The sequence below is a fragment of the Armigeres subalbatus genome, chromosome 2, assembly GCF_024139115.2.
Source record: "Armigeres subalbatus isolate Guangzhou_Male chromosome 2, GZ_Asu_2, whole genome shotgun sequence".
Lineage (NCBI taxonomy): Eukaryota > Metazoa > Arthropoda > Insecta > Diptera > Culicidae > Armigeres > Armigeres subalbatus.
Genome location: NC_085140.1, coordinates 120134466 through 120147807, shown reverse-complemented (window position 1 = coordinate 120147807; position 13342 = coordinate 120134466). Strand labels below are relative to the sequence as shown.

The window sequence follows — 13342 nt, the reverse complement described above, 5'->3', positions numbered from 1 at the left end:
TGTAAGCTTTGCGAGCCAACTTGAAAGAATCCGTCCCTGCTGAATGGCGTCTGTTCCAACTCCTTCTGCACTGCTTCCTTAGCTTAGCCAAATCGGAATTCCACCAAGGGGTTCCTCTTGAGGTTTTTACAGAACGTAAAGGGCAAGCTTCTTCGAAAGCTTCCACGATGTGCAACGTTGTAGTATCAACTGCATCATCCAAGTCGGTAGGAGTTTCTATAGAAGGTAGATATCCATGAAATTTGGTAGAGAGCAACTCTGTGTAAAGATCCCAGTTTGTTGAACGGGGATTTCTAAAACGCAAGGTCTGCGAAATAACATTCAAACGATCAAAGTAGATGTAGCGATGGTCAGATATCGATTCCTCATCTGACACATGCCAATTCGTCAATTCGTGACTGATTCTATTGGAGCAAAGGGTTATGTCTAACACTTCTGCTCTATTAGATACCATAAAGGTTGGGCGATTGCCTATGATAAGTAAACTAAGTTCGGTATTACTTAAGTATTCCATCAAGCTGGAGCCTCTCAGATTGATATCCGAGCTACCCCAGATGATGTGATGAGCATTAGCATCACTGCCAACAATTAGCGGAAGGCCTTTTGAAGTGCAATATATGACAACTCGTTTGAAAGCATCCGTAGGGGATGGTTCATCATGTGGTAAATAAACCGAACAATAGACGTATTTCCTGACGGGGGTTCCGCCAGTTGCATCAATTGTGACAGCACATACATCTCTGGTTGTTAGTTCAGAGATAAGTGTAGCAACAATAGCATTGTTAACAAGCACACATGCACGTGGCATTGATCGAGAGTTTGCCATTTCTTTACTGAAAGCAGCAAAAACCGGGTTCACTACCCGAGCAAAGTCGGTTAACAAAATGAGAGCGAATTGATATTAAGCTCTGCTGTTGAGATTATATTGAAAACAAAATTTGATGTCAATTGTTAATTAATACAAATTGATATCGCAACATGTTTTCAATCTGCATTCTTCAGTTATCATAATGATAGCAGTTTTACATCAAATTATGCTGTCGATTATCTAAAGTGTATTATTTACGAAAATCAAATGCAATCTGCAAACAAAATATGCTGTTGTTGTTATTAATGCTCAAAAAAATAATCTGGTTGAGTACTGACTTTGATATCAAATTAAAAATCTTATGATATCAAATTTAGTAATCATGTTGATTTCATTGATAGCAAAATTGGTTTGCAGTATGATTTCACAAAGTAAAAATATGCTCTCATTTCTGCTGTGTTAACCGTTAATCCATACAAAACGAGATCAACTGGAGTAATCAAATAATTGACATCTTGACAGCAAATTTTGATATCAGTTTGATTTCAAACTTTGCTCGGGTAGGTTACCTAGGTAGAAGCTACCCTTGCGAAAATAGGGTTCCTGCACCAAAGCCACTTGGGATTTGCCATTTTGCATGAGTCTACAAAGATTAATCGTTGCTGTTCTTTTATGCTGAAGATTGATTTGAGCTATCTTAACTGAAGCCATTGCAAATTAAGATAATGCGCTCCACAACTTCAGCATTAATATGAACAGCAACGATGAAACCAAATTGGTATCTTATCAAGAAAGTCAAAGACGGAACACAGAGTACAATGTGTATAACGCATAAAGCGAATCCATATAGGTGACAATTTGTTGAAAAACTAAATAAAAACATGCTCATAATCCCACCCTTATTTAACCTCAAGTTGAGATTGAATAAGAGTAGCCGGGAGACGGCGCACAACTGTCATTTTTGTTGATTTAGCTTTGCTGCGTCGATGACAGTTGTGCGTTGCTTCCGTATCGAGTGGTGTGCCCCCGAAAACGCGAGCACTTTAAAACTTGGATTCCGTCAGGAGTGACCTCAAGAAAGGTCAAAAAAGCACCTTAGGGATCGTTCAACAATGATGTCACAGGTTATAGGGGGGGAGGGGGTCTAAGATTTTGTGACAGTACATGTACTAGGTATACAAAGCGTGGCAGAGGGGGAGGGGGGGTCTACAAATCCCAAAAAGTAGTGGACGTCATATTTGAATCACCCCTTAGGAGAATACATCGCATTTTTTCTATCATTTTGCATGTTTTTGCATTAACTACTATTTCATTCCACCATTCTAGGAAAAAAATCGATTTTGAAAGGGTCCCCCTTTGGAAAAAAAACAATGATTTTTCAATAATTCTTAAATGCAATGGCCGATCGGACCGAAACCGTCGGATGTAAAGACTAACTTGTTTTGCTGCTTTTACAAACTACCAAGGCTGAACGAAATTCCTAATGCATTTTTAATAAATTGGAATCTTGTTTGGTAGGATTCAGTTCGGTTGATTTCTGTCGTATAAATAATTAATTTCAACAAACATGAATGCACACCCGATAATCAAACCCCAATTTTGTAAATTTGACTTGATATTGATATTCAGCAACTGTAGTTCCGTGGTTGACATCAAACATGGCGGAGCTTAAATTTTTGAACGTTTTCAACAATTTGTTAATTTGCCACATTCGCGTAGATTACATAAATCTAAAAGTGAAACCCTCCAATGCACTACGCAATACAACGATTCTTATTGCGAATGTCTTACTGTCATTTTACTTCACTTGGCAATTGACTGTTGAAATGGGTGACGACGATACTCTTATTGAAACCACTCAAATTACGTTTGAAAATATTTCGAGAATTTTATCTCTTTGTGTTAAACTTACTGCTATAATTTTGGTGGTAATCGATAGTGTTACACATCGTCAGAAATTATTACACCTGTCGAACCTCATGCTAAACTATAACGTCCGTAATAAATGTACCGAGAAAGTGAAAATGAAGAATTACTTTGGAACGCATCTACAGATATGGATAGTTGTCACATTCTTAACGATGATGCATGTATACTATGCAATCACCAATCCGGGAATATTCTCAGTTACTTTCACTGTGGTGGCCCTACTTGTCTACATATTCACACTGTACCTTGCGGGTAATTTTTATTTACCACAATTTTTTGCCGAATTTGTGGCAAAGGAGTTTTATGTTCTGAAAATGCTCCTCTCATCAGAACCTTTGCATGATATACTCGCCAGGGCTGATCTATTAATAGAAATGAAGAAATCGATTTCGAAGGTTTTCGGACCAAGACTATTCGTACTGCTATTTCAATTGTTTATGAACATTTCTATAGATGCCTATACCATAATGAAAATGTTTATCGAGAAAGAAAAGAACGGAATGGATTCTTCTCAATTGAATGGCCTGATAGAAGCACTTGGTGTTGACATGCTATCTCTGTTCGGGATGGCCTACACTTTTGAACAAGTCCAGACACAGGTAAGTCAATCGGGTTGAGGAAGTCCTTAAAAAGAATCAATTCAAAATTTTGTCAAATTTGTTAAAATGCAGTTTTTGGTCAAAATCAGTGAGACAGATTCTGAGGTCTATTTGGTTTTGTAATTCACATATCGTTGCACTTCTGAAGCTGAATGATACCTCGCACTGACAAGTTCCTGTTATAGATAGATTCAATGTCCTTCATTAGATAGTTAAACTATGTGCATATGCAGAGTATGTGAAAGATTTAATTATAAAATGTATATTTCTCGGGTGCTTATTCAAAAGGACGTATGTGATTTTGTAAACAAAGATTCAAACGTCGATTTGTCCAATCTGTTGACACTCCCACGCAAACCATCACTACAGACAGGTAGCGGAAGCCTTCGGCTACCTGTTGGTGGTGTTGAATTGCCTGGGAGTGTCATCAGATTGGACAAATCGACGTTTGAATCTTTGTTTACAAAATCACATACGTCCTTTTGAATAAGTACCCGAGATTTCTTTCCTTCGAATTCGGATTCAAACACACAACCTTATCATAATGCTTATTCATTAGCCGCCAAGTGTCTATGCTCCCACTTAGTGTGCACGATCAACAGTCATAGTTGCCCCTAATAAAAATCTTGAAATCTCGGGTACTTATTCAAAAGGACGTATGTGATTTTGTAAACAAAGATTCAAACGTCGATTAGTCCGATCTGATAGCCCTCCCACGCAAACTATCACCATAGACAGATAGGGGGAGGCTTCGGCTACCTTATGGTGGTATTGGTTTGCGTGGGAGTGCCATAAGATCGGACTAATCGACGTTTGAATCTTTGTTTACAAAATCACATACGTCCTTTTGAATAAGTACCCGAGAAATGCTGAATTTAATGGAGTTTAGTTTAACTAAAAATAGTTCACATTGTGTGATCCTAACTATCCTTGATAGAAGGCACCACCCCAACACCTTAAGCTAGGCAATTATAGTTGGAATCTCTTTTGCTGAAGCGATGTGCATCGATTGTTTCGAGTAAAACATCATCACCGCTAGTGGAATTATCTGGTTTATCAACAATATATAGCAAAATTTCGAAACAAAAACAATGGATTAACCAAGAAAATAAGATTGCTTATCACATAACTATAGGTACGAGCTTAATTTTTTTGTTATTATACTTGTTTTGAGTGCTTTTTTGGTAGCTTTCTGTGCGTTCAAAAAATAATGTTGATTTTATTGTTCTAATTTTGGCGAAAAATAAATGCAAATTCATCCGAAGTTTATATCATTCAGTAGCAAATTTAGTCAAGATTAAGATACCTTACTCACAATAAGTATTTGTGATAACAGGAAATAATATTTTATTCATTTCTTGAAAGTGATCAATGTTACCCCGGTGATCAATGTTCCCCCGGGTTACGGTACTCCCCATACACCACTAGAAGTGTTTTTTATTTTACAAGATGGAACGCCTCTTTGCACTGACTATGTCATCCCTGGCAAGCCTTGGTGCACTGGAGTGTGGGACTTGCCCAAAATAACCACTGAAGAAAGTCTTTGAACTATAGGCCCTCCCGGCGATATCGTCGGGTTTAGCGGTGCCCCAACGACCCGAGACCGGTATCTTCTCGCACGACGAACCACTTGATCTGGCTTTCGGCTGATGTATTAGGGCTTGACTTAGTTTTCGGCTGATTTATTAGGACCTGGATTGCGAAATTTTGGATTTATTGATCGAACCGAATCAGCCGAAAACTTCTTAAAACTTCATTTAATCATCGTACAATGTTCTGTGAAATTGTTCTGTAACATGTCCACAGCCCTTTCTGCAATTCTGAGCAATCAGAACCAATTTCCAGATCGAATGTGTATTTTGCGGAGGTGTATTTTCCTATACATTTTGGCTGAAATCCCCATACAAACTTCAAATCAAATGCGCCAGCTTATACAACAAGCGATTGAGCTGAAATTTTGAGAGATTGATTTTTTCACTAAAAGGCACAATCCTGGGGGGTGCCCCGTTGGATTCGACATCTTTTTGTTTCCTGGGCCAGTCTAATATGCACATTTTACATGATTGAAACAATAATAATGTACTTAATGATTACGTGATTGTAGCCAGAAAATTGGTCTTGGGGGGGGTTTCTGAATATTTTTTTAAATTTTTTTGTTAAATATCTTGGCTGTGCATGAAATTTGCGAAAAAGAATCCACGTGTCTTGGAGGGACTCGAACCCTCAACCTCCTACTCTACGTGATTATGATTTTCAAGAAAATGGAAAACAATTGCGTTGAATTGAAAATACGTTTATTTCTTCCGAGATTTCTTCATTATCAAATCATATTTTCACACTTCTATCACATCTCTAAAATTATAATTGCGTCAAATCCTTCAGGAGAGAGGAATGTATGTATATTTGATGGAAATTCGTCATAGTGCCGTAATCTTGTATGTAATTTGAAAAAGTTCAAGCTTAGCAATTGCTGTCAATTTTATCTGTGGATTATAAGAAAAAAAAACGGGGTATTGACATTCAGTTCGTCAAAAAATTCCTCCTAGAGTTCTTCCAGAAGTTCCTCCGAAAGATCCTCCAGCAATTCCTCCGGAAGGTGCTCCAGGAGTTCCTCCAGAAGTTCCTCCGAAAAATCCTCCAGCAATCCTCAGTTCTTCCAGAAGTTCCTCCAGAAGTTTCTCCAGGAGTTCCTCCGGAAGTTCTTCCAAGAGTTCCTCCGGAAGTTCTTCCACGAGATCATCCGGGAAATCCACCGGAAGTTTCGCCAAGAAATCCGCCGAAAGTTCTTCTAGGAAGTCTGCCGGAAGCTTCTCCAGGAAATCCGCCGGAAGTTCCTCTAGAAATTTCTTCGGAAGTTCCTCTAGAATTTCCGCCAGAAGTTCCTTCAGAAATTCATCCGGATGCTCGTCCAGGAATTCCTCCGGAAGCTGCTCCAAGAATTCCTCCGGAAGTCACTTCAAGAATTCCTCCGAAATTTCCTTAAGGAATTCCTCTGGAAGTTTCTCCAGAAATTCCTCCGAAAGTTCCTCAGGTAATTCCATCAGAAGTTTCTCCAGGAATTCCTTCTAGAATTCCTGCAGGAATTCTCCCGTAAGTTCCTGCAGGAATTCTCCCGAGAAGTCCTCCAGGAATTCCTCCAGAAGTTCCTCAAGAATTTCCTCTGAGAGTTCCTCCTGAAGTTCTTACAGGAATTCCTCCGGAAGTTTCTCAAGGATTTCCTCCGAAAGTTCCTCCAGAAGCTCCTCCAGAAGTTCCTCCAGAAACTCATCCGGAAGTTCCTCCAGCAATTCCTCCGGAAGTTCCTTCAGGAATTACTCCGAAAGTTCCTTAACCCTTTATAAGGCAGTGGCAACTATATTGCCACCAACAAATTATATGTTTATCTATTTATTAACAAGAGCTCTACTTATTATTTTCCATGTAGTGGCTTTATTTGCTTTCTAATAACACCCCATAAAAAATGAAATATCAATTTGAGAACAGTTTTTTTACGAACACATCGTAAGTTTCGAGTGGAAGAAGGATTTTCAGTTATAATTCGTTCAAAAAACGACAAAAATATATCTTTTCCCGTTGGTATTAATTATGTTGAATCTCCTGTGTTAGATTATTACGTGTTTAGCGTGAAAAAAGCTTTGCCTTTCTGTATATTTGGTTTTTGAATTTTTGATGAAATTGTGTTTTTTCTCTTGGGAACAAAAGCGCAAAAAACATTTTTTTCACCTATAATGCGTTTTCCGACTAGGACTTTTTACCAAAACATGTAACGTGCCTAGATTTGACAGGTTTTATGTAAAACCTAATTTTTAAAAATCTTTTATTTGTTTTTGTTGTTGTCTGTTTTCCCGCTTGCCGGGCAGTGGCAACTATTGTGTATCCGAAATAAATTTATACCGCTTTTTATACCGAAGTTGGATTTTTCTCCAGATACAGGCAACTTTCCCAACTTCGGAAGTAGTGCGCTGGATTCGCCTAAAGATGCGCTAAACAACGCATAAATTAGTTTGACAAATAAAACTTCGGAAGAAAGTTCGGTTCGGAAGTCCCGACTTCCGAATTCTAACTTGGTGCTACGCCGACAATATATTGCCACCAATGTTTCAATGTTTCTGAACTGTTTAGTGTATAACAAACATACATTTGAGTTTAATACCATGTCAACATTGTGTCCTATTGTTGTTTTTGTTAATTTATTGTTTAGTAGATTCGTCTGCCTTATGAAGGATTAAGAAATTCATCTGGAAGTTCCTCCAGGAATTGCTTGGTTCCTCTAGAAATTGCTACTGAAGTTCCTCTGGGAATTCCTCCGGAAGTTCCTCTAAGAATTCCTCTGGAAGTTCCTCCGGTGATTCCTCCGGAAGTTCCTCCAGAAATTCATTCTCAAGGAATTGTTCCTCCGGAAGTTCTTCCAAGAGTTCCTCCGGAAGTTCTTCCACTAGTTCTGCCGGAAGCTCCCCTAGGAAATCCGCCGGAAGTTCCTCCAGGAAATTCGCCAGAAGTTCTTCCAGGAATTCCTCCAAAAGTGCCTCTAGGATTTCCGCCGGATGTTCCTCCAGAAATTCATTCTGATGCTCCTCCAGGAACTCCTCCGGAAGTTAAAATAGAAATTGATACGGAAGTTTCTCTGTGAATTCCTTCAGAAGTTCCTCTAGAAATTACTTTGGAAGTTCCAAGAACTCCTCCGGAAGTTTTTCCAGGAATTCCTCCTAGAGTTCCTCAAGAATTTCCTCAGAAAGTTCCTCCGGAAGTTCATCCAGCAATTCGTCCGGAAGTTTCTCCAAAAACTCCTCCGAAAATTTCTCCAGGAATTCCTCCGGAAGCTCCTCCAGAAATTCCTCCGAAAGTTTCTCCAGGAATTCCTCCGGAAGCTCCTCCAGAAATTCCTCCGGAAGTTCCTTCAGAAATGCATCCGAAAGTTCCTCCAGGAATTACTACAAAATTTCCAGGAATTCCTCCGGAAGTTCCTCCACAAATTCCCTAGGAAGTTTCTCCAGGAATTCCTCCGAAAATGGAAGCGGGAATTCCTCCTGAAATTCCAGCGGAATTTCCTTCAAGAATTCTTTCAGGAATTTCTCTGGTATCTTCTTCAAAAAAAAAATCAGGAATTCCTCCGGAAGTGCCTATCTGAATGCTTCAGGATGTTTACGCTAAATTGACCTTAAACAATTACTCATAGAATTTCTCTTGAAATTCTCCCTGGAGTTCTTCTAAAAAACTCTTCCAGGAACACTTCATAAATTACTTCGCAAACTCTACAGAAATCGTCATGAGGAGTCTTCAGATATTTCTTCTGAATTCCGAAATTCACATGGAATTGGCAATTCTCGAAGAAATTCTTATGGAATTTAAATTGCGAAATCTAGTTCTAGAAATTCTTCCTTCCCCAACATTCCTTCAAGGGTTTTCCCGGAAAGTCGTTTACAAATAAATTATTCTGGAAATTTGTTTAGGAATTCTTCAGAATTTTTTTCCAAGAACTGCTTCACAAATTCCTCCAAGAACCTCTCCGGAAATTCCCAAGAAAACTTCTTAAAAATTTCTCCAAGAATTCGCCCAGAAAACCTTACAGGATGTTTCTGCGAAATTCCCTTGATAATTCTTCCGAAATATCATAAGGAAAATACTCCGAAAATTCTCCCACTTTTTCTCTAGAGACTTCTTTAACAATTCTACAAGAATTCTCTCAAAAATACCTACGAGAATATCCGCGAAAATTCATTCAAGAACTCTTCCACAAATATCTCCATATGTTCTTCTGGATTTTTTTCTAGAAAATTCCTCTTTCATGAAGAATTCACGACGGATTTTTTTAAGAATAAGATTTTGATTCTCAATGCATGAAGTATTTTTCGAAGGAATTCACGAATGAATTCTTAGTTTAGTTTGAAACTCATAAGAAATTTCTATATAAATTCTCACAGAATCCAAATTTTATTTTGTTGCTCCCTCAAAATATTACTTTTTGGCAAAAAAAAAATCCGAGGGGGAGGGAGACAAAATAGTTTTTAAATATTTGTAGCGTTAATGTTAAATTAAAAAAAAAAGATTTTTTGAAAAACAAATTTTTAAAGGAAATTCTGAAATATTTTAGACCGAAATATTCTAGTACGTACTGCCGAAAAAGTTCTAAGAGCAATTCCCTGAATTCCTGATCTGATCTTGATCAATTGTATCATATGCGGTTTGAAGGCGATGAATAGATGATGTGTGGGCACGTTGTATCCGCGGAATTTCTGCAACGTCTGGCGTAAGGCGAACACCTGGTCCGTTCTTGGTTTACCCATAAATCCCGCCTGGTATTGCCCCAAGAACTGTCTTGAATCGGTGTTAGTCGATGGCATAAAATTTGGTACCTTGTAGGCGGCGTTCAGCAATGTAATTGCGCGGTAGTTGCTGCAATCCAGCTTATCGCCCTTTTTGTAGATGGCGCACACGACACCTTCCATCCACTCCTGCGGCAGAACCTCATCCTTACAAACCTTGGTAATTACCCAGTGCAGCGCTCTAGCCAGTGCCTCACATCCGTAGCTCTCCTGGTAGTTGGTCAGCCCCAGGGGCTTTGTTGTTTTTCAGCCGGTCAATCTCTTCCTGGAATTCTAGGAGATCCGGAGCTGGGAAACTTATGTCCTGCACGCGTACTCCTAACTTCGTCACCATACCGCCATCATTATCTGTAGCATCGTCATACAGGTGCTCTTCGTAGTGCTGCAACCACATTTGGATCACCTCACGCTCGTTCGTAAGAAGGTTCCCGTTTATCTCCTTTCATAAATCAGGCTGTGGTACGTGGCCCTTACGTGAACGGTTTAATTTCTCATAGAACTTACGTGCGTTATTAGCGCGGTACAGTTGCTCCGTGTTTTCATGGTCTCGATCTTCCTGCTGGCGCTTTTCCTCCGAAAAATCGAGTTTTGTCTGTTCCGCGCCCGTCGCGTCGGAGGGAGCCTACTTGCAGATATATGCAGCTTTTTATAGAAGTTTAACAGATCCCACTGTCAAACCCCACCACATCATAGGCAGGCACCACAACTCGCAGATGGTCTGGGGAGGGATCGTCAAGTTTTTGGACATAGTCCCTGCTGCCATCAGTTTACTTCACACTTGTGACTAATTAAATGAAGTGAAGTTTGATAAGAATCCCATTAACATTTCGGGTTGATCCTGTGCGGAATGGTGTTAGAAAACTTGTATTTGGTTGCGCTGTGAGAAGAAGTGAAGTGCAGTGATAAGCGCGATGGGATATTAAATTGGCACGTAACTGCTGATTTATTCCAAAATTTTAGCCGAACTACATAGGATCCACTGAATATGTTCATTCTGACGGGAAGTAAAGTAAATCCATAAGCGATGAACAGGTTAGTAATTTGAATATTGAACTGTTGTTCGACGCTATTCGTAGCATGTGGATGAGAGAGACGTGGAGGAGGGGTGGTGAAGACCCGTTAGCGGACGGGTGCCATACTGGCTGCCATCGTGGTACTCTTCCAACTATGTCCTTAACATTTATCAGAATGTTGAATACCATTCACTAACCTGCAGTTTTACACCAATAAGCAAACGATCGCTGTATATTAATCCTCAAATTAGGAATCGGGTTATCTAATAAATAAAAGCATAAGTGAACAAGTTAAAACGCTTTATAGATAGTCGTATTGTCGGTATGTTGATATGTGTTGTAATGAGTCGTTTATTTTCTATTCTGAATAATTCAGAGCACACATCAAATGAAGAACTGACTAAGCTTCTCCGTCATTCCTGACCTTTCGGAATAATCGTGAACAAATACCCATTACCAATGAAAATATGTAAGATGGAAGGTAGCAATAACAGTCGTTTAGCATCGATCTTCAACCATGGTTGACCACAAATTGCTGAACCTTTTCAATAATCTTTTCATAACTAGTGTTCGTATTGAACAGTACGATGGTTCGTGTCACATTAGTTTCAAATATGTGTGCAGGAACCACTCCTTGCCACTGCTGCTTTGTTTATTTGTCCTAATCACAGGGGTAACGCTGGTGATTGATGACATCGGGTATCTTATGCAGCATGTTGCCGAAACAAGTGATGTACTCCGATTCGCTTCCATGACAATTGCAGACGTCATTACTAACGCACTATTTTACGTCAATCGTAAGCAGTGTTTTAGATTAATTAGCGAATTGCGTAGGTTCGATTTTAGCTATAACATTCTAACCAATTCATGGTCGATACAAGCCGACGCTAAGAATACGCGAAATCAAATGATTTTTGCTGGTGCTAGCTATCTATCAAACATGGCTGTTAATATTGCCATGTTTACGTTATTTCGATACAGCACCAGTGCGATGCTTCTCCTAACTGGTTCCGTTTTCATTGGATTGCATTTTGCATTCCAACAACTGTTTGTGGTGTACTTTGTCGAGCATCTAACTATACGATATCGACTGATACGTGGCATACTTCGGGTGCAGTCAATTAGTGGAAAACTTCTGCTGGCAACACTGAAACTGTATGACCAACTTGGTACCATGAAACAGCTGGTGTCCGAAGCGTTTGGGCTTTACTGTTTAATTAGCTCGTTGATTGTGTTTATGAACACAACAATTGCCATCTACGGTACTATGGTAATAGTGGAACGTAGTGCTCCTTTACTAAGTGTTTTGATGGATTCCAACAACGCTGTTCCTATTATCGTCTTATTTTACGGGCTTACTAATTCGTTTGAAAAACTTATGTTTGAGGTAGGCCACCAGTTATGTAACGAAATCGATAGCTTTAACTTAATGAAATATGCTTTTTATAGGCTTGCATCTAATAAAATATAATATATATTACTTATCCATTTCCAGGAACAGGAATTTAAAAATGCCGTGAAAACACTACAATACTCAGCTACTGAAAAGCAGTCAGAAGATTATTTGGTAATGTATAATCAATTTTTCGGAATTTGTTTCCATGAAGAATGAACTTTTTTCCCGCTTCTTGTAGAATTTTCTGGATCTAATCAATCTGAAACTAATGACAGAATCTCCTAAAATCACCGCATGTGGACTGTTCACCGTCAATCTACAAGTGTTCTACAACGTGTTTGCGGCCATTGTTACCTACATTATGATACTATTTCAGTTTAGAGATTTTGAAAAATCTTAAATAAAAGATGGTCTTCTTGATATATCTGTACAGATCTAATTAGCCATAGTAGGTGAGTCTTCATTAAAAAGAGAAATGGTCTGATCTGACATAGCCGTATCACATCGATCAATGCTTCTTCTGTACGTTTTATGTTTTCAGGGATGTCGTTTTCCCCGGAGAAACAATAAGAATCACCAAGGGGGGTGGAGTGGGAGGTGGTGAGCACAGAAAAAAATTACAGTTAGATGACCAATTATTTGACCCGAAATCTTGAAGTATGAGTTTAAATATGACTATAGACTTGATGATTAGAAAGTGATTCTATTTTGAATGGGTTTGGTGGTCATATGGCTACCGCTTCTGCTTCATACGCAGGAGATCGTGGGATCAATCACAGGCCCGTTCCATTCTCCTACTTTGCATCTACGCCTACACGCCCGCCGCGGTGCGTCGTAGAGCGACTGAAGCAACTTGATGTCGCCACTGCATCCACGCAGGATCTTAAGGCAACGTTGCCAGAAGAGGGTGAGCTCTTGAGGACTGCTGGAATACAGTTGAAGCAGCCATTAACGACGCAGCGTAGAGTAACGTCGGGTATGTGGGATGAAATCGACGGAACGATTGGTTCAACGAAGAGTGCAAAGATTCTGGATGAGAAGATCCAAGCGCGGGCGGTCGCGCTGCAGCAAAGGATTCTCCAGAACGTAGGAACGTAGACACGTAGACACAACAGAAGTCTATTTTTCTGTCAATCAAAAAGTGCCGGGGCAAGATGGGTCAAACAGCGGGGCAAGATGGGTCACCTTTAAATTCTGCAATTAATATTGTTTTTATTCACAAAATTAAATTACACACAGATAGATAAGCCAATGATTTTATTGAATAAAAAAGG

At 39.3% G+C, this 13342-nt stretch overlaps 1 protein-coding gene across 2 annotated transcripts; it reads left to right on the top strand.

Annotated features, from left to right (window-relative positions):
• Nucleotides 1-3240: 3240 nt before the first annotated feature.
• On the top strand, nucleotides 3241-12516 carry LOC134210743 (gustatory receptor 68a-like). Of its 2 annotated transcripts, none has more exons than XM_062686993.1 (3): nucleotides 3241-3336; nucleotides 12168-12239; nucleotides 12307-12516. In XM_062686993.1, the coding sequence occupies exons 1-3, from the start codon at nucleotides 3286-3288 to the stop codon at nucleotides 12466-12468; spliced, it is 285 nt and encodes a 94-aa protein (XP_062542977.1). In that variant the 5' UTR covers nucleotides 3241-3285; the 3' UTR covers nucleotides 12469-12516. The 2 variants fall into 2 exon arrangements, with proteins under 2 accessions (XP_062542977.1, XP_062542976.1); XM_062686992.1 differs by lacking the exon at nucleotides 3241-3336 and adding an exon at nucleotides 11900-12059.
• Nucleotides 12517-13342: the final 826 nt, after the last annotated feature.

Bases quoted from the DNA above. Each gene is read 5' to 3' on its own strand.
- LOC134210743 (XM_062686992.1), top strand. From the start codon at position 11,910: ATGAACACAACAATTGCCATCTACGGTACTATGGTAATAGTGGAACGT. The intron at 12,060-12,167 runs GTAGGCCACCAG...ATCCATTTCCAG, and splicing joins TTGAAAAACTTATGTTTGAG to GAACAGGAATTTAAAAATGC. The intron at 12,240-12,306 runs GTAATGTATAAT...CGCTTCTTGTAG, and splicing joins AGCAGTCAGAAGATTATTTG to AATTTTCTGGATCTAATCAA.